Genomic DNA, 23,950 nt, shown 5'->3' with positions numbered 1-23,950 from the left:
AACCTCCTATGGATCCTATAAATACCTGTGTCACTGGAACTCGAACAATCAGTTCAATTCTTCACTCCTGTCCGACCGCAAGGTTACCTTAAACACAATCGTCATGGTTATGAAGGTGAGAATGTAATTCGGTCGTTTGTTTAGTTATTGAGTTTCGCACGATCTCACATATGTATATCTAAACTAATTTTTTTTATATACAGAATATTCTATAATATATTATATTATATTATATAAGATTGTTGTCTTTCGAGATCGCAGATCATTCGTATCAATATCACGTTAATTATTTTCGTCTCGAAAAGAATTTGTCCATCCCTGCTCCAGATCACAGTACCTTCTCAAGTACTTACGTAAAATGTTAAACCAAGTCTTGACTGCGTTAAACGATTGATGATGTTATTATTTGGTAACGTTGCAGATAGTAGTAATCGTGGTAGCGATTGGAGTATTTGCGACGTGCAGAGGTTCCGCGATACCCGTGGCAAACCTCGCACCTGTACACGCAGCTCTGGATTACGATCCCCATCCGCAATACACGTACGCGTACGATGTACAGGATAGCCTAACCGGGGATTCGAAAAGCCAACACGAAAGCAGAAACGGCGACGTTGTTAGCGGTAGCTACAGCTTTATCGAAGCTGATGGCACCAGGAGGATCGTCGAGTATACGGCAGATCCTGTAAATGGATTCAATGCCGTTGTTCACAGGGAACCAGTAGCAGTTATCAAACCCGCCCTTAAAGTTGCTCCTGTATTTGCTCATCTTTAAGCAATTCTTAAACTACGCTCACGACTACCGTTACCCTCGCTATTCCACCGTCTCGCCGCAAAAATATGCAAGTTGCCGTTATGAAAAAATAATATTCGTTCCTGCCTGATGTGGTTGTTGACGAGTTAGAAAACTGCCCTTGGGAGTCCATTCAAAATGGATCCGACTGTACAGTCGTCGTCGTCGTTCATTTTTATATTCATTCTGTATTTATATTTGTGACATTATGTTGTTTGCCGATAGCAAGATAAGGATATGATCATCCTGGTCCCTGGAAGATATTTCATCTTCACCTATTCTACTGTTCCGATGATAAAGAAAGACGTAATTCATATAATTACAACGGTTCTTGATTTTCTATGAGTTTTTAAGTAATAGTAAATTGAATAGTAATAACAATTGAATAAGATACCGATAGTATTCGATTATAATTGGAAAGAAAATGTATTTGCCTTTGTATACTCGACTAGTCATCTCATAATGTACATATTGTAATGATTTTATAATTAAACGTTTATATTAAAGTGTTTTGTAAGATAAATGTATTTACCATATATCTCCACTCCCTTTCATTCTATTCTTCTTTAAGATTTGAAAAATATTATTTACTTCGCATTAAATATTATCTCGTTTTGAAGAGGATCGTGCCTATGTTATTTCCCAGAATAAAAATTAGAATATCATTCGAAAACCAAATGGAATTTTTAGCAGACAGCAGTCGGTCATGAAAATGAAAACGAAAACAAACAACTCTTGTGCAGAATTATTCCCATAATTAACCTCTTCCCGTGCCATTTACCTCGACGAAATCCGGGCCGAAACTATAGGTGCTAACGCGCGGTAAACAGATCAGACTGATACTAAATTGTTTTGCAACAGAGGTTATAAGAATCGTGACCGACTCTTGTGGCGTACCGATAGGAACTAAAACTCAATCTCAATATTCTCAATCACGATCGACACGATCGTAATTTGCTGTCCGCGAGCCTGGCTCGTGATGTTTACATTTGCCCCGACTTTCTGTTCGCGATTGTATTCATGTTTGGGCCAAAATCTTCATCACGAGTCGGACTCGTTAAGGCACGGGAAGGGGTTAACGTTATATAGAAGTTATGTTTCGAACGAAAGAAAACTAATAACCGTAAATGTAGAAATGTAACAATTTCAAACCAGCCGTGCTAAGGTCACTATTAAATTGCAATTCCCACCGCACGTAGCGTCACTATCTGTTTCCAGACTTTGTCGATCACGTTGTATGCGACACTAAAATGATAATTGCGCCCTAAGGCCCCATAAACTATGGGCGGAAAAATCCATTGGATGTCAAGTCTATTCCATACCTCGTCAATACTAACGTCTTATTAATTCTAAAGAAATTGCTATAAAGCAATTGCTATATTGCTATATTGCTATATTGCTTCATTATGACGAGTCCCATGTCTCTTGAAAGTTACAATTTCTAAAAAATTATTGAATCGGTAGGCATAAGCACAAGGGAATGCATTTTTTAATTATATTATAGACCTCAATACGTGTCACTTCTTTTTACTCCCCAAGATTAAAAATTATCTTAAAGTTTGTAATTTTCATAGAATTGAAAACATTCAAAAGGACGTGATCGACACAGTGAATGCCTAAGACTTTCAGCATTGCTTGAAGGAATAGTAAAAACGTCTTCATCGGTGTATCCCTTTCACTCTAATTTTTTAGAAATTTAACATAAATTCTATCGAAGATGCAGAACTAGTAAAGGATAAACTTGGGCTGATCTTAGAACGAACAATTTGCTAGAATGAAAATTAAAACAGTCTCGGAGGATTCTTGTTCTTGTTTCATTCTGTTCTAAGCAAGATATTTAAACGAGTCAGGATTGTAAACATCAATTTAATTAATATTTTTTAAAAAAAAGGTTAAGAAACACTGGTCCAGAGTAGATTATTTTCAAGGCGATGTCTTCACATTCGTTTCATTCTCAAAATAACATCTTTTTAGCGAATTATTCTCGAAACTTTATCGTCGCACCTCGTAAACGATTACGTATGTAAGTACTTGTGTACATTTGCAGCAATTTGAACATTGAGCGTGAAATTTAGGTGGAGTTGAATTGTAAGTGGTCGAATAATTTGTATGCCGATACGTCAAACAGCGTAATTCGAGGTTGTTCGCCGAAATTACGAAAGGTAGTGAACTCTATGTATACGCTCATTGTATCCTTTCTTTCCTTTCCCAATCTCTACATTTTCATGCCATCGACACACATCATGAATTTCAAGAGTGACATTACAAACAACGACGGGAATAATACCGCGATTCGGTGGTATCGATAGCAGGGAATGAAAATAAATGATAAGGACAACAAAAAGTCTTCTTACTTTGTATCTCGAAACATTTAATAATTATATCTCCTTCGATATTTCTACTCCGATAGTTTTATGCAATTTCAATGAAATTTTATATTTAAATTTTCTATTCCCTTCTGACGATCTGGGTTAGGATGGATTTTGCTAAAAATCTGAAAATTAATAATGATGTCTTGTAGTTTGTTGTTTTTTAGTATGCATATGTATATGTACATATTCATTAGATTCTATTCAATTGATCAACTGTCTGTAGCTTGACTATTAATCAAAAGTCATTTATGGATTAATCGAATGAAAAATTGATTTCTGAATATACAATTTCAATTAATATCCATAAGATTGAATTGTTTATGTTGAGAAAATTACCAAGACGGAGAAAATAATTCGAGAACGGATCTTGAACCGATGGTTAAATGGCGAACAATACAGAATAGAAATTTCGCAAAATGACGGAAAAAATATTTACGAAGATGGTTGATATTAGCAACTTTATGACGAACCTATCGAGAAGCCCTTTACAAGAAAACCCTTTACAGAGGATATTCTGAAAACGATCATGACACGAAATAAGAGAGTACGAAATGATCGATAGAGCCGCCGCGCGCGCGCGCGCGCGCGCGCGCGCGCGATGTAGATTGAAAAGTGTCGTAGCATGATGTAAATGTTAATCGATAATGATCGCGCAACCAACGTAAACTTTTGGCAACAGGGACTGTTTAGCAAGGTGGAGGGTTAACCCGAGTCGGTAGGTGCGTAGCGATGTTCGCGGTTTCGTCGTACGACCTCGAGCAGCTCCTATGTATCTTGGACGTATTGGCATACAAGTCGCGTGCATAAGCGCGACGATATGAAGAAACATAAGCGCGCATACTCATCGGCCGTTGCCGTGTGTAACATCGCAACATTTATGAGGAGGTCATCAGATGGTTAAAGAAAGAGGAATCGTCAGGCCGAATGAAAGAAGGGGACAATAAGTGGGGACGGTGTGTATGCGTATGTAACGCGGGTGTCTGGACGCGAGTTTGGGTGCAAGGAATAGCACGGTTATTGCTGACGGATGACACGAAGACGACGCGACGGTCATCACGTGTATAAAAGTACGAGGAATCTTACCCCGAGGCATCAGTCCCCTGGCGATCCTCATACAAACCAACATGGCTGGAAAGGTAAGGAACGCATACCCAACGGTACACAACACCGATCTCATCCTGAACTTTACTCCCTTTGGTAATCCGACGATGCACTAGTTTCTATTTAATCTGGATTTCATCTTGATGAAATGGTTCGCTCAGGAACAAGTAACTTGGAAAAAACAATAATCAGAGGATCATTTGTTCGAATCGTTAAAGTAACGATGCAGATTATCGATGCAGAGCATCGAAAAACAAGTTCACGGTTCGCGTTTAAAGCGTTTCGACATACCGTAAAAGCAACGTTGTTTCCTCTTTCAGCTCGTCGTATTCTTAAGCTTGGCGGCTGTTTGTAAGGGAGCGTTGGTGCCCGCGGCGGTGGCTGCTCCTGTTATTGCGGCTCTACCAACGGCGAAGCTCGAAGAACTGGACTCCGTGCCCCAATACAGCTTCGCGTACGACGTGCAGGACGCGGTGACGGGCGACTCGAAGGCTCAGTACGAAACGAGGAACGGCGACATCGTGCAAGGCAGCTACAGCTTGATCGAGGCGGACGGTACTCGTCGTATCGTCGAGTACACGGCGGACCCGATAAACGGATTCAACGCGGTCGTCAGTCGCGAACCAGCCACACCGTTGGCCGCCATTGCTTCCCCGTTGGTACCTTATTCGCCTGGTATCATCCCTTCGGCTCCAGTTTCACCTATTTTGCCAGCAGCCGCTGGACCCTCGCCCGCGATTCCCGCCACCGGACCAGACTCCGACGTGGAGGTCGTCGAGGCCAGATCCGGCCCTCTGGTTGCGGTCTCGCCATCGACTCGCGATCAACAGCTCCGACAGCAACAGGAACAACAACTGCAACAGCTGCAACAGCTCGAAAGGCAACAACAGGAACAACAGCAGCAGCAACTCCGTCAGCTGCAGCAGCTCCAGCAGCTCCAGCAGCTCCAGCAGCTCCAGCAGCAATCCAGGCTGCAGTTGCAGCAACAGATCCAGTCGCGACAACAAGAGAGGCTGGACCTAGAACAGGAGAAGAGACAAGAACAGGATCAACCGCGACGCCTGCAGACTGCACGATTCCAACAACAACAACAACAACAACAACAACAAGACGCGCCGGTGAGAGCCGTCGCTGCCCCGGTACAAATCGCACCGAAAGCTCAACGACTGGTTGGACTACCCGCAGCTAACGCCATCACGAGTTACAACAATTATCCTTTCGCGTACGCTTACACAGCTGCCTATTCCTCGCCCCTGGCATACGCAGCGCCCCTCTCTTACGCACCCGCCGCCCCCCTCCACTAAACTATTTCTTAATTTCCATTGTTATTTGATGCTCACCTAATTGATATCGATGTTGCCGTTGCAATAAATCTGTGTTTATCACGAATTATGGACAAGTTGGTTTCTGCGTTTTAGTTCCTACGATATGCTGGATCGCTAAACCATGTACCATTTCGCACCATTGCAAACGCGATCTTGAATAACGGCTTTTCGGCTACGATTAAGCAACCTTGCGCTACATCGTTTCAACAACGCTTTCATAAATAATTCGAAATTACTTAAAAACTAGCTCACAGTTTCTACGTTCGGTGGATTTATGGTTCCAAGAATTCGCGATATTTTCCTCATATATTCGCAAGCTTACAACTGGTCTTGAGCAACGACCAAAATAAATCTTTTGCATGTTAGCGCAATCTTCGTAACTTTTCGACGGGGATACGTTGATAATCGGAACGATCGATACACGCGATTCGAACAAAATTACGAAACACGTATTTGCGACACTGTACGTTTCTTTCGCCAATACTAATTGATATTGGGTCTACATTCGCGACGTTAACGCCGTCGGAGTATTTTTATTCGTTCGTCTCGTTGCCGTACATATATGTATGTACTACGAACAGTACGTCGTAAAAAGGAGACGAAGATTTATTATTCAAGAGGATTCGCGCGACTCTCGTTCCTTTCGGGATTACGTACTTACAAGTTCACGGCGGGGCCAGTGTCCTCATAATTTCTATACCGGCGACACGATCGATGTAATCGCGCGATCTACATGACCGTGCGTACGCGTAATAAGAGTAAAAGCGTCGCAGATAACGTATCAAAAATATATGCCATCGATAAATATTACATTTCCGATCCTATTAGTTGTCATGCAGTCGACAACACTCTCTGTTTTATTATACGATTTCGACGTAAATGCTTTGCTTGCAGCTCTGTATTTAGTTCTCTCGATGCATCATATTTCTACCATTTAAACCGAAGATATTAGATTCATCGGGAAATATGAACAATCTCAATATGAATCTAGATAAAAATTTATATATATTCTTTGTAATATTAATTATTGTGCTCACATTTCATCGAGAAAACGTGATTATTGATTAGGAATCACAAAAGAAAAAATATATGATAATATATGTATATGACTTGGCCCAAATAAATATTTATCTTATTTTGTAAGCGAATATGTTATAATTTTGTTGCAACGTACATGTTGTAATGATTTTCGAAGGGACAAACTAAGTACATACACACGTGCCAGTCTGACATATTACTGACCGTTACTACTGTAACTCGTTTCGATATTGAGTCGTACATATTGCCAGACAATGGCTGGATTACATATTTCACTTCATATCGTACAACATTTTATGTCACAGTCACTTGATATTTTTCAAAATTATACCACTTATTAAAAGTATAGAAAAACTAATTCGTCTAAAATTATGTTTTTAACGCGAATAGTTTTCAAATAGTTTCGAATAGTTTTCCTCTCCGAGAGAATATTATTTTAAATACGATGAAATGCGTAATTGGAACGGGTAAGAATAAATTTTCAACTACGATAAAGCCGTTACATAATTTTACGCAACATTCGCGTAATTTATTTTCACTTTAAAATTGTACGACATTCCTAGGACAAGTCGCAATTGTCTTCTGACATAACCCAGCGACAATTTCAGCTGCTGTTAATAAATATGTATGTAAAAAGGCGTATAAAATGAAAGGTAAAGCAAGGACACGTGTGGTGTTCGAGGAAGAAAGGAGGCGTTTTTGTACGCAGGTATGTAATGTTTATCGCGAGACCCGTCGCCACACTTTCAATTCTTTTTCGCCAGGTGATCCTATATTTTCTCTGTTTTTTTTTTCCTACACACCGACGAAACAAACAAACCCAGAGAGAAAAGAATAACCTTTTCTTATTATGTATGTACTATACTTTGACACTAGAACCAGTTTAATTTTATACGAAGCGATTTTTTCATATTTCCATCAATAACGAAGATATGTATTTAAATGTTCCCAATTAAATGATTCATCCTGTATATGTATAAAGTGTCCTTGAACTAAATGGTCTCCATAAAAGAGGCGATTCAGGCTGTGAAATTAATGAATTAAAGGAGTTGGCAAAGATATCGAACAAGGTATCGATACATCTAATGTAATCACAACTGATAGACTAATAAAATACGTAGATGCGATTCAATGTTTATGTTTAGATTGGCGGTTTAATTTTAAAGGCCAGAAAATGGTATCGATCTCCAGTCTACAGAAACATTTTCAAAAATTAATTATGCATTTTTGGCGGAACGTTTATAGGATTTTTTACTCAATTTCACCGCCTGAATCACCTCGGTTTCTTTTATTTTATGTGACAACACATTCTAATAAAAAAAGAAACATTAATTACACGTGCAAAGCCATGCTCTCTAGTATGGACTGACTTGATGCGTTTAAATCGATTAATCGTCGTGGTTAATGGTCTTTCCGTGAAATTTAAGCAAAAGAAACGAAAATAAGGTGTGGGTGTGCAAATAGCATTTTGTGCCCACTCTTTATAAGGACCCCCGATGTCTTACAATTAGCTTTGCGTATTCGGTTACATACATACCTGTCCGTACAGACAAACTTTCACCGAACGAGCCAGGGTTGCAGCCGCGGCCGTCAAAGTACCGCGCCCAATGTCACGACGCGGCCCCTCGTAATCGCGCCCCGTATTACGTGGATCGCTACACAAGAAACCGGTTCACTTTTGGTAGACCGGTTACGGAAGAATTTTACTGCGCGGCCGATGAATTGCCTTGCCCGAAACCGTCGATCTTTTCTTTATTGATTTCTATTTAGAAAACGAACAATACCCTTTCAATCCTGATCGCTCTCTCTCTCTCTCTCTCTCTCTCTCTCTTTTTGCCTCTGACGTTCGACAATTTTGATCCGTTACATTTCGAATCTTACGAGTACGATAGTACGCCCACCAAACGAATAACCAATTAATTCACAGGAGACATCGCGAGTCGCTGCTCGCGCGATCACGCGTCTAAAAAATTAACCGCGTCGCTCGAATACCAAAATTCTAAATATCGCTTAAAAGTTTCAACGGCAACGTTATTGCGCGGGCGAAAGTTTGGCGAACGGAAATCTTCGACTGGTAAGAAATATCTCTTTGACTTCGATTGTCAGAATAGTCAATTAGTTTCGTATAGTTGGCGAAAATAGGCAAAGCTATTCTATCGATTGGTATAACGAACACAATTGTAAGGTTCGTTTCAAGTAGGTAATTGTCTTGGTCTTTGGTCGGTTTAACAAATTTTCGGTGCTAGCAAGTGTTGAAGATGTCTTTTTTTTAAATATACCCATACTACGAACATTTAATTTTTTAATCCAACTGGTGGCATTAATTACACAGTCGTATAGATTACATATCAATTTATTATACCATCGCGCATCGGTTAGGTGAGTTACATACCTGAGAACAGCGTGTATAGCATACGTAATGGTACGAGGAATTAAGAGATTGATATAACGGTTGCAGAGTAGCTCGTTCGATGCTCGTATCCTTTCCAATTAAACGCTGTTCCAATTTATCAGACAATTGTAATCTTTCATCGATGAAACTCGCATAAGATCAAGTATTTTCATAATCGTCATTACTGCTTTGGTCAGAATCGTTTAAGACTTCTTCGACAAACTCTTAATCGCGAGACATCGATCATAACTCATAATCGTGAATAAATAAACCATTAAAAAATAAATTTTACAACTTTGACCAAATGAAAACCGTATTGTACGTTACCTACTTCTGCCTTTGGTAGTTTTGCAAATTTCAAGACTAATTCAGAAATAGATAGATAGATAGATAGATTTTGAATGTGATCCGCTCGACGAATTAACGCTATCGAAACGTTGCGTAGAAATTGTTTTCGGCGTAGGTTCGACAGATTTATTCGAACGGTGATTTGTATCGTAAAGCGAATGTGAAATCACGCACGCGGTCCCGATACCTCATTGCCAGCAATCAAACGCTGCTTGATAACCGAGACACGTAAACAGTAGAGACAACTGCAAGTGCTATCGTGACCGGGGTATGCCTTTCTTTTAAAGATTAAAAGGTTACAAGACATTTCTACGCGCATGACAATGAAAAATGAATGTGTCTATTAGAAAAACATGTCTTTCGGGTTCAACGAATACACTTGCCCCGAGAAATAGTTCGACCGGCGACAACAATTGTTATTCCGACAACTCTGCGAATAAATTATCGCCCCTGCGATTAAGCAACCCAAACATTATGAAACGTCGTCCGATCTCGAAAATAATAATACATTCGAAGAACGAGAGTACATTTTCTACCTTTTGACATTATACTTTGTCGGCCAGTTTAGCATTGGCCTCTCTATTTTCTAACCCCATACGTTCACTTCTCACCCTTTGCCATCTTCTTTAGCATCGAGTTCCGTTTTCTCATGCATCAGCGTTCAATTCTATCAAAATATCTTCCATTGATTCTTATTCTTAGTAATTTTGTTTCGCGATGTCGCGAAATATTTTTCGCGGACCGTACGTATGTAAGTACTTACTACGCGTATCGAACATTGTATAAGGAGTCCGTCCATCTCGCGTCCGCTTCCAAAAAACTTAATCGTTCTGGTTCACTTTTATTATGCAATCGTTTAAATCGAGGCCTGGAATTCGGACGCCTTTCTCCCCTGGTAATGGATTCAGTCCATGTAATCGAGATAAATTTCGTTATACGCGAGTCCTCCGTTTTCCTCTTTTTATTAAACGTCTTTAAAATATATTATATTTCGCAAGTTAAGGGGACCGGAATATCCTCCGCGGCGAGCACGTTTACTCGATTCTTTCATCGCTAATGACATTCGACGCTACTATGTATATGTATTTAAATGAATATGTACCGCGCAAGTTAGAGACAGAGATAGATTAAGCTTGTTGCTATTAATGCCGGGTTTCCTTAGTTCTCGTTACATCGCATCGCGTGGCGTGCGATCGTTTCGCAACGTTTGACGAGTCGGGACCCCGGACCACGTAGAAATTTGACAATTCTGCTCGGTTTGCGAAGCACTTGAGAAACAAGTACGAAAGTAGAGAGTAGAAAGTGGGTCAGTTCGGGCGAACGTCAGAAACGGCTCGACAGGCAAGGACGGAGGAATGGAAACGCTACCCTATCCTGAAGGTTGCGCGCGCGTAGGCGGTTAGTTCGAAAAAGAGGAAGTCGAGATTGTAAAATTCGATTTGTTAGTTTGTAGGATCGATCGGTGAAGAAGGTAAGTGGTGAATATCGCGAGGAACGAGAATATCGTGATACATTTGTAACGAGTTTAATTGGTCAGAAACAAGTCTGTTAAAAAAATAAATAAAGTTCAGCCTGAGTCGACACCGTTGGCAGCGAGGCGGTAGCGCGGTTTAGAGGTAGTGTGCGGGGCCGGCGTAGGTAAGAGCTGGAGCAGCCGCCAGCTTGGCGAAGGATGCGGGGTGAGCCGAGTAGGCGATGGAGGCGGCTGGAGCGACGGCGGCGTACGGTGCATGGTGTGCAACGTATGGGGCGGCTAACGAAGCGGCGTATGGGCTGGCGTACGAGGCGGCGTATGGAGCGGCGTATTGAGCGGCGTATGGAGCGGCGTGGGCGACGGCGAGCTTAGCCGAAGGGGCGGCGTAGTAGGCCTGAGCGTGAGCCAGGGGGGCAGCGATCTTGGCGACCGGGGCGGCGAGAACTGGTGCGGAGGCTGCGTAGGTCAGAGGTGCGTGGCCGATGGGAGCAGCGGCCACGGCTTTCACGGCAACGGCGGCTGGTTCCTTGCGTACTACGGCGTTGAATCCGTTTACTGGATCAGCGGTGTAGTCGACGGTGCGTTTCGTTCCGTCGGACTCGATCAGAGAGTAGCTACCCTGGACTACGTCTCCGTCGCGGCTCTCTTGCTGGCTCTTGGCGTCCCCGGTCAAGCTGTCGTGCACGTCGTAGGCATAGCTGTACTGGGGATGAGGGTCGTAGTCGGCGTCCACAGTCTTGGCCACCACCGCCTTGGCTACGGGGGCTACAGCCACGGTCTTCGCTACGGGGGCCACGGCCAACGGAGCTGCCGCTGCGTAGGCGATGTGCGCCGCAGGGGCGTACGACAAGGGTGCGGTTGCGGGCAGGAATCCGGCGTTGGCGGCAGCCACGAAGGCAACGAACACGACTAACTGAAATATCGATAGAAATCGTTACAAGTTTTACCTGTTTTCGGATGGATCTCGAGGAGGATCTCGTCGAACGGTCACGATCGATCTCGCCGATGCTGGGACACATGGACCGAGAAACGATACGAGCAGGACGGACCCTTTACCCACCTTGAAGGCCATTGTTGAGATGATTTGGTCGGTTTGGATCGACTGAGCGACTGATGATGCCAAACGTTTATTCGGTCTGCTTTATATACCAACGATCGGGCCACTACGAGACCATTTTCTCCCACCAATCTGCTCAGGTTTTGCCGGACTTTCAAAGTTTGGCAGTAGATCGCATCAACCGGCCGCACTTGAACTTGGCCGGTACAGGGATATCCATACGTTCACCTTCGTTCACCTTCGTTTAACACTAGATCTCTACCAACGGTGTCACTAATTACTTCTTCTTTTATCGTTTCTTAACACATTTACACAATAAAAAATTACACATTTCCGCTACCTGTTCTGTTCTTTCAAACCTTTTATCACTTTATTCAAATCTACGGGCGATTAATTTTACAAAATGCTTTTCTTTCCTTTCTCTTAAATATTTTATGTCTCTGAAATATCGTATCACTTTATCGAAATATGTACATACGTACATACGTATGTATGTATGTACATACATATGTATGGATCATCTAATTTTATAAAATGGTTTCTTTTTTATGAGTAGGTAATAGGTAGGTTGTACGTATGTAAATAGTACGCGAACGATCGAACGAACAGCTAGCTGCGAAACATCGCTGTCGCTGTTTTGTCGATCGCGAGTCGTACGGTCGATCGATTTTCGAAATTGCTCAAAATTTCGAGACGGGTCGTCTGGTAAAAAGGTGAATTCCTCGGTAACAGCTCGTCGTGAAACTTTCGAGCGATACGTATTTGGATCTACCTCGTTCGTTGCGTCACATCTAACGTTACCCGGCAAACAGAAGTGGAGCACTTTCATAAAGAAAAAATAGCCGGCTCGCCGGCCCCTGCCGAATTCCGAGGCCCGCCGCGATCGATCGATAGCCCCCGGGCCATCAGGGATCCACATATACCGATCCAGAATCAAGACCTCCGACTCGCGTCAGCCAGCTTCTGTCCTCCTGCGCCACGCTGATCGAGGAGCAACAGTCTGCGTGAAATCAATGTCACAACTTCTATTTAGGTCTTCCGCACTTCTTACGTATCGATCAATGGAATTTCAACGCGTCCGATTCCATCGGCTAATTGCACGTACAATTTTATGCGAAAACGGACAACATTTTGCGAATCCAACTTTCAATACCGTCGATTCGATTTTTTTCCCAAAGTTTCTCCATTAGAAAATAAATACCGTGCAAATAGAAAAGAACAAGTTTAAGGTGGTATTTTCTCACCGCTACATGAATTATTATATTTCTATGCCCGCTAATCGAATGAAAAAAATCGATCGGTTTTGCGCAATCGTCTTCTTACATCATGTGTACGTAATCTCATCCCCTTCTTATTTCTTTGTACCACGAAAAAACCAGTCGATTCTACCAATTATGGAAGAACTCAAGGTCGCTGCCCGAATTTATACGACACTTAATTGTAATAAATTGCTCCGAGGACAATTTGCTAACTAACTCTGCATGCACTATGTATGTATATTCTGATGAAAATAATTGTTCTTTATAGATTTCGGACTAGCGTTTCAACTAAATTCTAGACAACTTGTAAAGCTTGTTAGAATTCTTTCTTTAGAAGTATTAACGTGAAATTGTGAAAAAGCAAATGTAAAATTTTTAATCGATTCAATTAACGAATAATTGACAATGAACAAGATCTATGGTAAACATTTATTCTAAATATTATTTTATTTTAAAACAAATCTAGTCGGTTTATCCATAAAGTAGACCACAGCGAACACCGTGTTTTCCTCTAAGAAAAAAAAAAGTTGCAAATTAGATCAAGTAAGTTGTCTCGCAAGGACAACTACCGGAGCTAGTGCACCGCAACGATGTTCACGATGGTCCAACGACCATCGTCGCTCTTCGAATTGTTCGTGTTGGGCGTGGTCCGATTTCTTGCTCAATTTTGTGCCACTCTGCGGCCGCGAATCGGGTGACCGTCGAAGGTACCGTCACCCAGTTACGTCAGCGTGCCCGTGGGTCCTGTTCGCGCGGTATAAAAGCCGAAAACCACCCGACCGTGGTATCATTCGCATCACAGACAGACAGACAGACAGACAGATCAAGAGATCTTCCAATCAAGCAGCAAACTACAATGGCCTTCAAGGTATAAACCAAAGAGAATACGTAACTCCTTTCGTAGGACACGTTTAAACTCACCATCCTACCGTATTTCGATTCCAATTATTCGTTCTGATTAATATACATATAATAGTAATCGTGTTTAAAAGTACCAAAGAAAAAAGCTCCTTCTTTTTCACGATCGACGTTATTTTCTCACTCCGAGCGCAGGCTCGAAAGTGGAACGCGCGTTTCGACAATTCCATCCGATTTCGATAACGGTACAACCTCCACGTTGATCCAAGACACTTTGTACAACTTTCTTTATCGTCCACGCGCATTTTCTCCAATCGCATTCTAACGAAAACAATTTTTTTAATTCGTAGTTCGTCGCCTTCGCCGCTCTGGTCGCAGCTGCCAACGCAGGACTCCTGCCTGCATCCGCGCCGTTGACCTACGCACCTGCAGCTCAGCTCGCGTACGCCGCAGCAGCCCCGTTGGCAGTGGCACCGGTGGCCAAGACGCTCGCCGTAGCCCCCGTGGCCAAGGCAGTGGACGCCGACTTTGACCCCAACCCTCAGTACAGCTACGCCTACGACGTGCACGATAGCCTGACCGGAGACGCCAAGAGCCAACAGGAGACCCGCGACGGAGACGTTGTACAAGGCAGCTACTCCCTGGTCGAACCTGACGGTACCAGACGCATCGTCGACTACGTCGCCGACCCGGTCAATGGTTTCAACGCCGTCGTTCGCAAGGAAGCAGCAGCCGCACCCCTGGTAGCCGCCGCGCCTCTAGCTAAACTGGCCACTCCTGTTGCCTATGCGGCCCCGATTGCAAAGATCGCCGCCGCCCCCGTTGCCTACGCCAAGTACGCTGCAGCTCCGGTTGCCTACGCGGCCCCCATCGCCAAATACGCCGCACCACCAGCCCTCTCTTACGCTGCACCGATCGCCAAATTCGCTGCATCGCCTTTCGCCTACGCCGCCCCTGCTCAGGCTCTCATCAACTGAACCCGATCTGTCGTTTTTAGGAATAATGCTCGTCGAATAAAGTGATTTTTTTTTTTTAGCAACTATAAAGAACGATCGTCTGTCTACTCTTGCTTTCGTCTACCCCCCCTCCCCTTCGCTCTTAACACATCATTTTTAGCTACCTAAATTTTTCCACGAAATTCAAAACTTTTCAATCGCTGTGGAAAAATTATTTTTTTCAATTACGGGGCGCAATTACAATCGTTATTTCTGAATGGACATGCCCCCGAAATCCTGCGCATTTTCGAGACAAAAATTCAGTACGAGCGGAACTTTAAACGTTAATAACTTTTTTAACCAAGTCTCTCCATCAACAAATTGCTATTATTCATTTTCGTCTTATTTTCGTCTCGAAAATCTTCCGTAAAAAATTTTTCCCAGGTGTGGCCAAACGCCCTTTATACATATGTATACTTGTATGTATACTTGTAGTGACAAGTTCTCATTATGTAACATTCGTCACACCACGGACATTTTCTTATTATTACCACCCGAGGGAACTTTTAACACCGCATAAAATGCCGCCACTACCTCCATACGAAAAGAAAACATAATTTATGGTACTTATTATTACACCTGCCTCGAGCCACTTGCAACGCTGTCTACCTGAACCGGCGAGCAGCCATTGCCTCAGCTACATCATTTATAATGGTAATTGTGATCAACCGATTATAAATAATATACATTATAACAATTATTTCATACAGTATAGAATTTTTAAATTATTTCATGTATGTACTATGTACTTACACACGAGCGTCGAAGCGACTTGCGTTTCTATGTTCTTCCTTGTCTTGCAATTGAAAAGGCAATAGGAACGGCGATCTTGTCTGTGTTCGTTGTTTTCAATTGCAAGACAAGGAAGGACATAAAAACGCACATCGCGTCGTTTCGACGCTCGGTGTGCCCCCGGCCTTAAAATGCATATATGTATGTAGGTACATACATACATACATACATATATTGTTGGAATATGGAAATTCGAGTAAAAGGGTTGATCGCGACATCTATGTTATCATACAGTAGACATTGTATTGCTGCCATCTAGGCTTTGTACAAGTGCTCTGCTGTGCACGTTCCTCGACCTCTCTGTCATGCAACATATGTATACACATATGTATGCATCAGACATATTATTATTATGAGACAAATATTATATTTGTTGCGTATTTAGTATTTCCGCTTTTTTATTACTTATCATGCAGCAAGCAAAGTCATTGAGAACATCGAGTACGCGAGACGAAACGATAACAAACACATCCTCCCTCTCGATCTAATAAATTCCTTGTAACCCATTAACGATATTCCAATTTCGATAATCTGGTTTTGAAGAAAAAAGTGAAGAAAAAACCTTCGATTGGCTACAGATTGCGACTGTGACTTGTACAGATGCATTTCCATCTATTGGTATCACTTTTCGATCAATCCAATTACGATCGCTGACACGGCTATTGTATTTAGACTCGCGTCGTTCTTATCGTTCCTCGAAGAGACAGCTTTTTATTAACAATTCACGGACAGGCGTCGCATTCTCAAACACTTTCTCCGCTAGTGCCGGCGGTATTGCGTGTTACACAATACAACCACGCCTCGTAAGTACGCATCAAGCATCACGCGCAATGCACGTAATGTGAATCGTTGCGTTAATCGGAAACTCCAGGCAAACCAGATTCGTGCAATGGTACAAACCTTGATCCACTTACGTACGATCCACAGTATACATGTACCCTCCTTCGTAAGCGTGGTTATACCTTTACTGTTCATAAAGTTCGTAATTGATCGTAAGGTTGCAAGTACTTGATACACGGAATATTGTTCGCTAAATCTTCTACATATATGTACATCTACGTTCGCAATAAAAAATAATTCAAACTTGAATCTCGACAAGCGTATTTGCCACTGAAAGAACCATACATAGAAATGTTATTTAGACATATAGCGGAAAAATAAATTTTATTCAACATCCATATTTTTTAAGAAAAATATAACATGAACAAACTTTATTTAACGTCACTGTTATTAAAAATATATTATTTTCATTTAGAAAAATATGTTTTACACATCTTGTACATACCTATGAATGATATTTTTACATTACATACGTTTTTCAGCTAGATATAGAAAAAGATAAGTAAACATCTCCTGTAAAGTGACTAACAATAAGTTTCGTTACGATATTTCACTATCAAATAATTCATATTATTTATGAAGTGTAATACTTATAAATAACAGTTTATCGATGTTAATAGTAATAGAATAACAGAAATATGTATATTACTTTTACTCGACGGTACTAGCACAAGCTCTCTCAACTTTTAACAGAATCAGCTATATGTGCTATGTTATGTTTTAATTATATCCTGAGAAAAATAATAAAAATCGTGTAAAGAAATATTAAATTAAATTATGCCTGTTGATCCCGACTCGCTCGTTCTGGTGCTGCTAGCCTGAAAATTATTTCCTTACAGTATTATACAAAACCAATAAACTGTCAATTACTTGCATACTTTTGCATTACTTATAAATTCTACAGTTATCATTTCTTTTTAATTATAATTTTCCTTACTGATGAATTGTTACATAATCTTCGGCAAGGACATTGGATGTATCTAAAGGAGTCAGAAACGTAAACTGGCTTTGCGGATGTGTTTTTGTATGATCCAAAAGAATATCCATTATGACTCGTCGATTCACCTTATCCTAATTAAAATAGTTATTAATTAATTAAATATTACACTCTGCGCATGCATCTAATGAAATCTTTATTTCACCATTAATATGTACCATGAAAACGTCAAATTCATCGAGGAAATAAAAAGGCAAACCAGTACAATCCCAAAGCGCTAAAATGAAAGCAACGGTCGAATAAGACCTTTCACCGCCTGATAATGATCTTGCATCATTCTTTGTCTTTTTACTGTCATTCAACGCATTCACTTCAAGTTCAAGTATTTTCCGCGCATGATCAATACGTATAGTACCCTGAGATTCAAATATTTAACGAGGCATGATAACGTGAAGATATAAATATTTTACATGTTCAAGTAAAAGTTCGGTTATACATTACTTTTTTGTTCCGTAAAGCGAGTACGTTTGAAAATGAATTTTGTATGTTTACACCATATCTTTGTTTCATTTCGAAAAATAAGGTTTTCCGATCTTGTAGACGCTTAAGATGTACCTGCAACATGCATATACAAATGTAAATAATTATTTTAATTATTATATCATGTATGAGTATATGAGTATCAGGTACTCGGTTTAATTAACTCTTAAAAAATAGAAATATGTATTTGGTACGCGATCATGACAGGTGTAGTATCCTATCGTCCTTCCACGAAGGACGAAGGCATAGCGAGCGTGTTTCCATCCCCAGTCCTGTTGCGGTCCGCTGACTCACAGGGATGTAAACATGTTGTGGCTTCTTCTCGCGGAAGGACGATACATAGAAAACATTATTTAACTTACTTGATAGCTCTTTTCAATTTTCGAAGCTAATTTCAAATCTTTTCCACATTTTGCTTCTTTCTCTTTTAAATCTTGCCGTAATTTTTCTATGGTACCAAATTTTCGCTCTATTTCGTCAATTTCTCCTTTCAGATCTTTGGATAACCTTTCAAGTTCTTTTACCGATCTGTAAACACAGTTCAACTTTTTCTCTTTACGAATTACATATTTCAACAACCAATCAAATTCACTTTCTTTATAAATGTACCAGAACTATAGGTATAAACTTAATCGATTAATAAAACTTGGAAAAAAAAAAAATATAAAAATTAACAATTTCTTTTATAAATATTCAATTTTTTAGTTTCTATATTACATTGTAAGTTAATAACCTTTTTGTTTCTATTCTATCGCATTGCATTCTAGCATCGGACACTGCCTTTTCAGTAACTCTTTGTTGCATTTCTAATTTCGCTGATACAGTTTGCAGAGAGCAACGAAGTGTTTCTAACTTTTTTATAGCGTGTCGATTCGTTGCACTTATCGTTTCCTTTTCATTTTCCAATTTTTTTATATTTTCCTACATACACACACAAGTATATAAGTATAAAACACAAAGATACGAACGTAATCTCTAACATTAAAAATACCTTCAGTGGGTTAATTTTCAAATCTAGATTCTGCCTCAATTCTCTATAATTTTTAACTTCGGTCTCTAAACGTTCAATCTTTTTCTGAAGTTCAACAACATTTTCATTCATGCGAGATTCCTCACATTTTTCTTGATCCAACTTTTTTTCTAATTCGGTTAATTCGTTTTTCTGTTCACAGTAAGATTTATGTAGTCTCAACAGTAATAATTAATATAAAGAAGGGAGTATTCGATAAACCACTTACATATACAATAACAGACATAGCCTCGGTAGCTTCAATTTTATCCTTTAGATCATCAATTCGCGTTTTATACTGATTTTTGCCAGTATGGAGATTCGCGACCGCTGCATTAACAGATATTAATTCTGAACTCATAAGTTCCTCTTTTTCGCAGGCCACCCTACACGATTGCATAACCGCACTTGTTTCATTTTCTATAGTACGAAACTCTTCTTCTAATGCGCTGATAAAAAAAAAACCCGGAAGTAGGAGTAGAAATTTTATAATGATATTGAAAATATTTTTATAGAAAAAAAAAAAAACAAAAATCGTACTTAATTGCATCGTTAACGGAAACTTGGAGAAATTTGGCTTTTAAGTCGCGTGGTCCACCGTAAGACCTATAATGTGGATCTGGATAGAACATGTCGCCTTGCTGAGTGAAAGCTCTTTTACAATTCTGTGGAACTCTTGTAGCATCAGACATAATATCAGACGCTTCCTTGCTAGTTGGAATCAGCAAAATACATTCAACTTCACGCCGATCGATCAGACAATTGGCAATTACAGGATCTGATATGTCCATTGCATTTAAGAGATTGGAATAATTTGCCGATCGAGTACAATGAGCATGAACATCATGAATCTAGAAAGACAAATATATCTTTATAAATTTATATTATCTTTAAAAAATTGTATAAAAGAATTGTCTTACTTTGCTGTAAAATTTGCTGCATATTATCTGTGGAGTTTTTTCATCCAAGTAAATCTCCTTCATAATTGCATTTAATACTTGGGCATCGTTACTATTATCAGCGCAAAATATACTAAAAGTATTAAATCCTAAATAATTTTCGACCGCAGCAGACCATGCCGGATCCTTCATTTTTATACATGCCCCTAAATACAGGTAAGATTATACATTTTTATAAACATTTAACGAAAATATTAGTATAGATAATGAAATAAATAATTTACTTCATACCAAGTGGACCACGCGGTTTCTCTCGAAAATGTCCATTATTATATTCTTCTTCGATCCTTCTCAAAAGACGCGGTATATTCTGTCCAAATACGGTCAATGCGTTGTCAGAATATTGCTTGCGTGCACTTATTTCTCGCCTAATTTTCTCTTAAACGGTCAAGTTAAATTTATTTATTCCACACAATTAAATCTCTTCAAACATAAATCTACATATTTTCTAATCTTTAATTATTCTACAAATAATTGAATACTCACGCATACGAATTTCATAGTTGCTTATTTCAACTTTCGAAGCTTTAATTTTTTCTAAAAGTCGCACTTTATCAGTCTCCAAGTGTGTTTTGTGAGTCTGTTTAGTCCGTAACAACGCTTCAATTTCGTTCAACTTTTGCTCAAAATGTGTCAACTGATCTTTCATTTTATTTCTTTCGTTTTGTTCTACATTATCATCGCTAAAATAAACATGTACTCGTATTGATTCTTTATTTGATTATAAATTAGACGAGAAACTGTATCGCGAACCTTTCCAATCGATGTATTTCTTTTCTGATCATACTTATATCATCCTCCAATCTCTTAATCTTACTTTGAGTAGAACGCCACTCCCTTACTTTTGTGGAATGTGCATCCTTATTTACACTATATTCTTCTCTTACTTTAATGTATTGTTCCGAACTATTGCTAACTTCCTCTTCTACTTGTTTAATTTCCTCTTTTATTTCTCTATTAAAAAAATATAATAATATATGTTATCTTTTGATATACAGGGTGTGTGTCTCGCTCACTCGGTATCGATGGTACAACCGAGAAGGGGGGGCGATTGATTCTACAATACATGGAAAAAGAAACCGAAAATGATGAATGAAATGTGTTCATTTAGAGCGATCGATGTTATAGAGCTTGTTCACGCTATTAGTAGTGGACAGTAGTTTTTTCAAAAACTATTCTAATTCGAATAGATTTCGAAAAAATTGCTGGCTAGCAATAACATAAACACACTCTGTATACGTGCATATGCAATGAATAATTAAATAATTATTAATGGTTCATACTGAATTTTGTTATTTATTTCTTCATTTCTTGATTCTGTAGATGATTCTGCATCCCGAAGTGATTTAATACTATCTTCGTGTTTCTTGCAATCATCTTCGATCTGTTGTAACTTTATTTCTTCCGTTATAGCCTTCACGGTAAAATATAAATTTTATGATATTAATTAAAGCAATGAATTATTTTATAAGATGTTCATACATTAAACTTTTAACTCACAATTGCCCAAATCAATTCCATTTCTAAACTAGTTAATTCATGCCGTAATTCATCAATTTCTTCTACTCTTTTTATATTTGTTTTAAGCTGCTCGACTTCTTTCCTTGCGTCCGATAAAATCTGTAAAGATTTATATCGATATACATATACGAGAAGAAACTAATCGTTACAAGAAAATTCTAATACAAACATACTTCGTTATATTGTTTTAATTTTTCAAATTCCTGTTGACATATTATTTCGGCATCTTTATAATTACTACCGATTACATCTAAAAATGTCGCTTTCATAAAGAACTCGTACTTTTCTTCCGGCTTGGACGAAACTAGAAATGTTCTTGATATATCCTGATTTAGAATAGAAATAGGATTATCTATTTGAATATTCATTGCTCTTAATACATTATCAAGCTCGTTTCGTTTTGTTGAAATCACTTCGCCTATTAAACATAATTCGATATACGTTTATCTCAAATATTTAAAAATCTAAGCAAAGCTTAAATCAACCAACATTAATAAACAAACACTATCAATACCTTTCCAATTTTTTATTTTATACGACGATGAATTTCCAATATTACGAAGAACTGTTATCGATTCGCCATAAACGTCTGGTTTGTACGCCATGGGCCCTTTATTCAATAACGTTACTTCCACCATTGCCGAATGTTTTCCTTTTTTTATAAAACCTACATATTAAAGAATTATGTTACTAGATTAAAGAAATATCGGAACACAAAGAAATAAAGAATTACTGATAACTGTATAATGTGCTTATACTTTTCACCGATGTCCCACGACTAGTGATGTTTGCTCTAGCGCCAAGACCAACAGTTAGAGCTGTCAATATTGCACTTTTGCCACTTCCATTACGACCAACAATGAAATTCACATTTGGATTTAATATTACTTCCATGGCATCGTGACACATAAAATTTCGCACTAAAATTTTTTTTATTTTACCAGCTTTACACTGTAAAGCACAGTATGTAGAAATGTATCAATACATAGAAAATATCGAAACGAAACTATTCAAACAATTAAATCTTAACCACTTACTTCCTGCGTAAAATCAAAAGAATTTTCCTTCCCTTTTGACCGTTTCGATTGATGTTCGTCTGGTTCTCCAGAAAGCCTTTTCCTTCTAGTTCTCGTATCGCTTTCCATAATCTCCAAAATGTTTGCAATCGCATACAAATTCTCTATACTCGTTCAAATAACCGCGCAATAGTAACTGCTAGGATCACCATTTTTTTTCTACAGATATCTTATCGATTTTATTAAAAATTATGTACTTTGAATCGTTAAGTAAGTTTTATATTTCTCTGTAAATGGAAATTTCAGAATTGTTTCTTTTCAATCAGAAGCCTAATAATTTTAAGCACTTGACGAACCACTCTGTGGTTCATCTCTTTAGATAAGCGTGCAACTGCAGCGTGCTAATCTTTCCCGCCAGGCATTACATTTTTCTGATGTTCCATAACCATTGTACACACAAAACATATAGATTTCTCATCAATTGTATCTTTACTCTCCATTTTAACCAATAATATTACAATAATAGAAATACCATCGATCCAATCGTAAAATAGAATTTTTAAAAATTATAAACATATATGGGTATTTTTACGCGTATATTTTTTCAAAAAATAAAACTGTAACATACGCTAACGTTAACGAGTATTTTATTTACAAGTGAAATTGATAGAAATTATTTCAGTACTTATGGTCTAGGGCGTCTTGCAGAATATCGCAGAAATTCCGCCAATAACCCGCAGCGTCGCCTTGCCGCTCAAGCTGACCATCGAACGCGAATTCAATCATGCAAGTGTAGGGAATTCATTTTTATCTCCGGCGATAGAATCCCGACGCGACATCGGCATAAGGGTTCAAACTCACTGGATACGTGATACGTTGCATTAAAATGTTTCTAAATGGACCGGATATTTTTACACATGCGCGATGAAAACAGTAACGTACATACTAAACGTCATGGAAACGGCAGCAACAGGTGAACCAGGTTTAGGCATTTAAAGTAAGTGCGTATCTCTATTATTATTAATTACGTAAAACTGACATTCTATATAATTATTCCAATATGCCTTACTTGCTTCTCTATTTCATATAAATTATATAATAGTTCATGTCGTTTTATAAGTATAAAATTATTTTTAAATAAGTACGCATATATAAGGTAAAATAAAAACCCATTTACTGCCATTCGAAACTTTTTTTAACATACAACTATAGATGTAATCAATGTTAAGACGTAATTTCTCGTCATTAATTTTTTATAAAATGACAAAAATATGCGAGGGGTTAGAAGAGTGAAAATGACAACTTCTTTATTATTGAAAGAAAGCAT

The 23,950-nt window shown here is 39.1% G+C and overlaps 4 protein-coding genes across 4 annotated transcripts; 2 read left to right on the top strand and 2 right to left on the bottom strand.

The window, feature by feature from the left end:
• Positions 1-75: 75 nt before the first annotated feature.
• Positions 76-5,567, top strand: LOC122402883 (protein PRRC2C-like). The gene is made up of 4 exons (XM_043406041.1): positions 76-115; positions 422-769; positions 1,016-1,096; positions 4,584-5,567. Exons 1-4 carry the CDS (start codon positions 104-106, stop codon positions 5,565-5,567), a joined length of 1,425 nt encoding a protein of 474 aa, XP_043261976.1. The 5' UTR covers positions 76-103.
• Positions 5,568-10,976: 5,409 nt separating this feature from the next.
• On the bottom strand, positions 10,977-11,912 carry LOC122402882 (cuticle protein 19.8-like). The gene is made up of 2 exons (XM_043406040.1): positions 11,901-11,912; positions 10,977-11,759 (listed from the first exon to the last, which is right to left on the bottom strand). The coding sequence occupies exons 1-2, from the start codon at positions 11,910-11,912 to the stop codon at positions 10,977-10,979; spliced, it is 795 nt and encodes a 264-aa protein (XP_043261975.1).
• Positions 11,913-14,012: 2,100 nt separating this feature from the next.
• Positions 14,013-14,991, top strand: LOC122402918 (larval cuticle protein A2B-like). Its single transcript, XM_043406108.1, has 2 exons — positions 14,013-14,024; positions 14,365-14,991. The coding sequence occupies exons 1-2, from the start codon at positions 14,013-14,015 to the stop codon at positions 14,989-14,991; spliced, it is 639 nt and encodes a 212-aa protein (XP_043262043.1).
• A 2,166-nt stretch (positions 14,992-17,157) lies between these two features.
• On the bottom strand, positions 17,158-23,025 carry LOC122402917 (structural maintenance of chromosomes protein 6). Its single transcript, XM_043406107.1, has 19 exons — positions 22,645-23,025; positions 22,366-22,558; positions 22,122-22,274; positions 21,781-22,025; positions 21,587-21,706; positions 21,370-21,500; positions 20,840-21,040; positions 20,573-20,769; positions 20,318-20,464; positions 20,048-20,232; positions 19,668-19,978; positions 19,357-19,576; positions 19,110-19,280; positions 18,852-19,039; positions 18,481-18,646; positions 18,080-18,193; positions 17,797-17,994; positions 17,579-17,712; positions 17,158-17,459 (listed from the first exon to the last, which is right to left on the bottom strand). Exons 1-19 carry the CDS (start codon positions 22,750-22,752, stop codon positions 17,417-17,419), a joined length of 3,225 nt encoding a protein of 1,074 aa, XP_043262042.1. The 5' UTR covers positions 22,753-23,025; the 3' UTR covers positions 17,158-17,416.
• Between the last annotated feature and the right edge of the window lie 925 nt (positions 23,026-23,950).

The sequence above is a fragment of the Colletes gigas genome, unplaced genomic scaffold, assembly GCF_013123115.1.
Source record: "Colletes gigas isolate AHSC1104 unplaced genomic scaffold, ASM1312311v1 Colletes_gigas_Sc00041, whole genome shotgun sequence".
In the NCBI taxonomy this organism is placed as follows: domain Eukaryota; kingdom Metazoa; phylum Arthropoda; class Insecta; order Hymenoptera; family Colletidae; genus Colletes; species Colletes gigas.
The sequence above is the reverse complement of the archived record's forward strand: the minus strand, read 5'-3'. Positions and strand labels throughout refer to the sequence as shown.

Coding starts and splice junctions, on each gene's coding strand:
- LOC122402883 (XM_043406041.1), top strand. Junction 770..1,015: donor CTCCTGTATTTGCTCATCTT/TAAGCAATTCTT, acceptor GTTTGCCGATAG/CAAGATAAGGATATGATCAT. Junction 1,097..4,583: donor TTCCGATGATAAAGAAAGAC/GTAATTCATATA, acceptor TTCCTCTTTCAG/CTCGTCGTATTCTTAAGCTT.
- LOC122402917 (XM_043406107.1), bottom strand. CDS start 22,752: ATGGAAAGCGATACGAGAACTAGAAGGAAAAGGCTTTCTGGAGAACCA. Junction 20,233..20,317: donor GAAACCGCGTGGTCCACTTG/GTATGAAGTAAA, acceptor ACCTGTATTTAG/GGGCATGTATAAAAATGAAG. Junction 19,577..19,667: donor TCCGTTAACGATGCAATTAA/GTACGATTTTTG, acceptor TTTTTTTATCAG/CGCATTAGAAGAAGAGTTTC.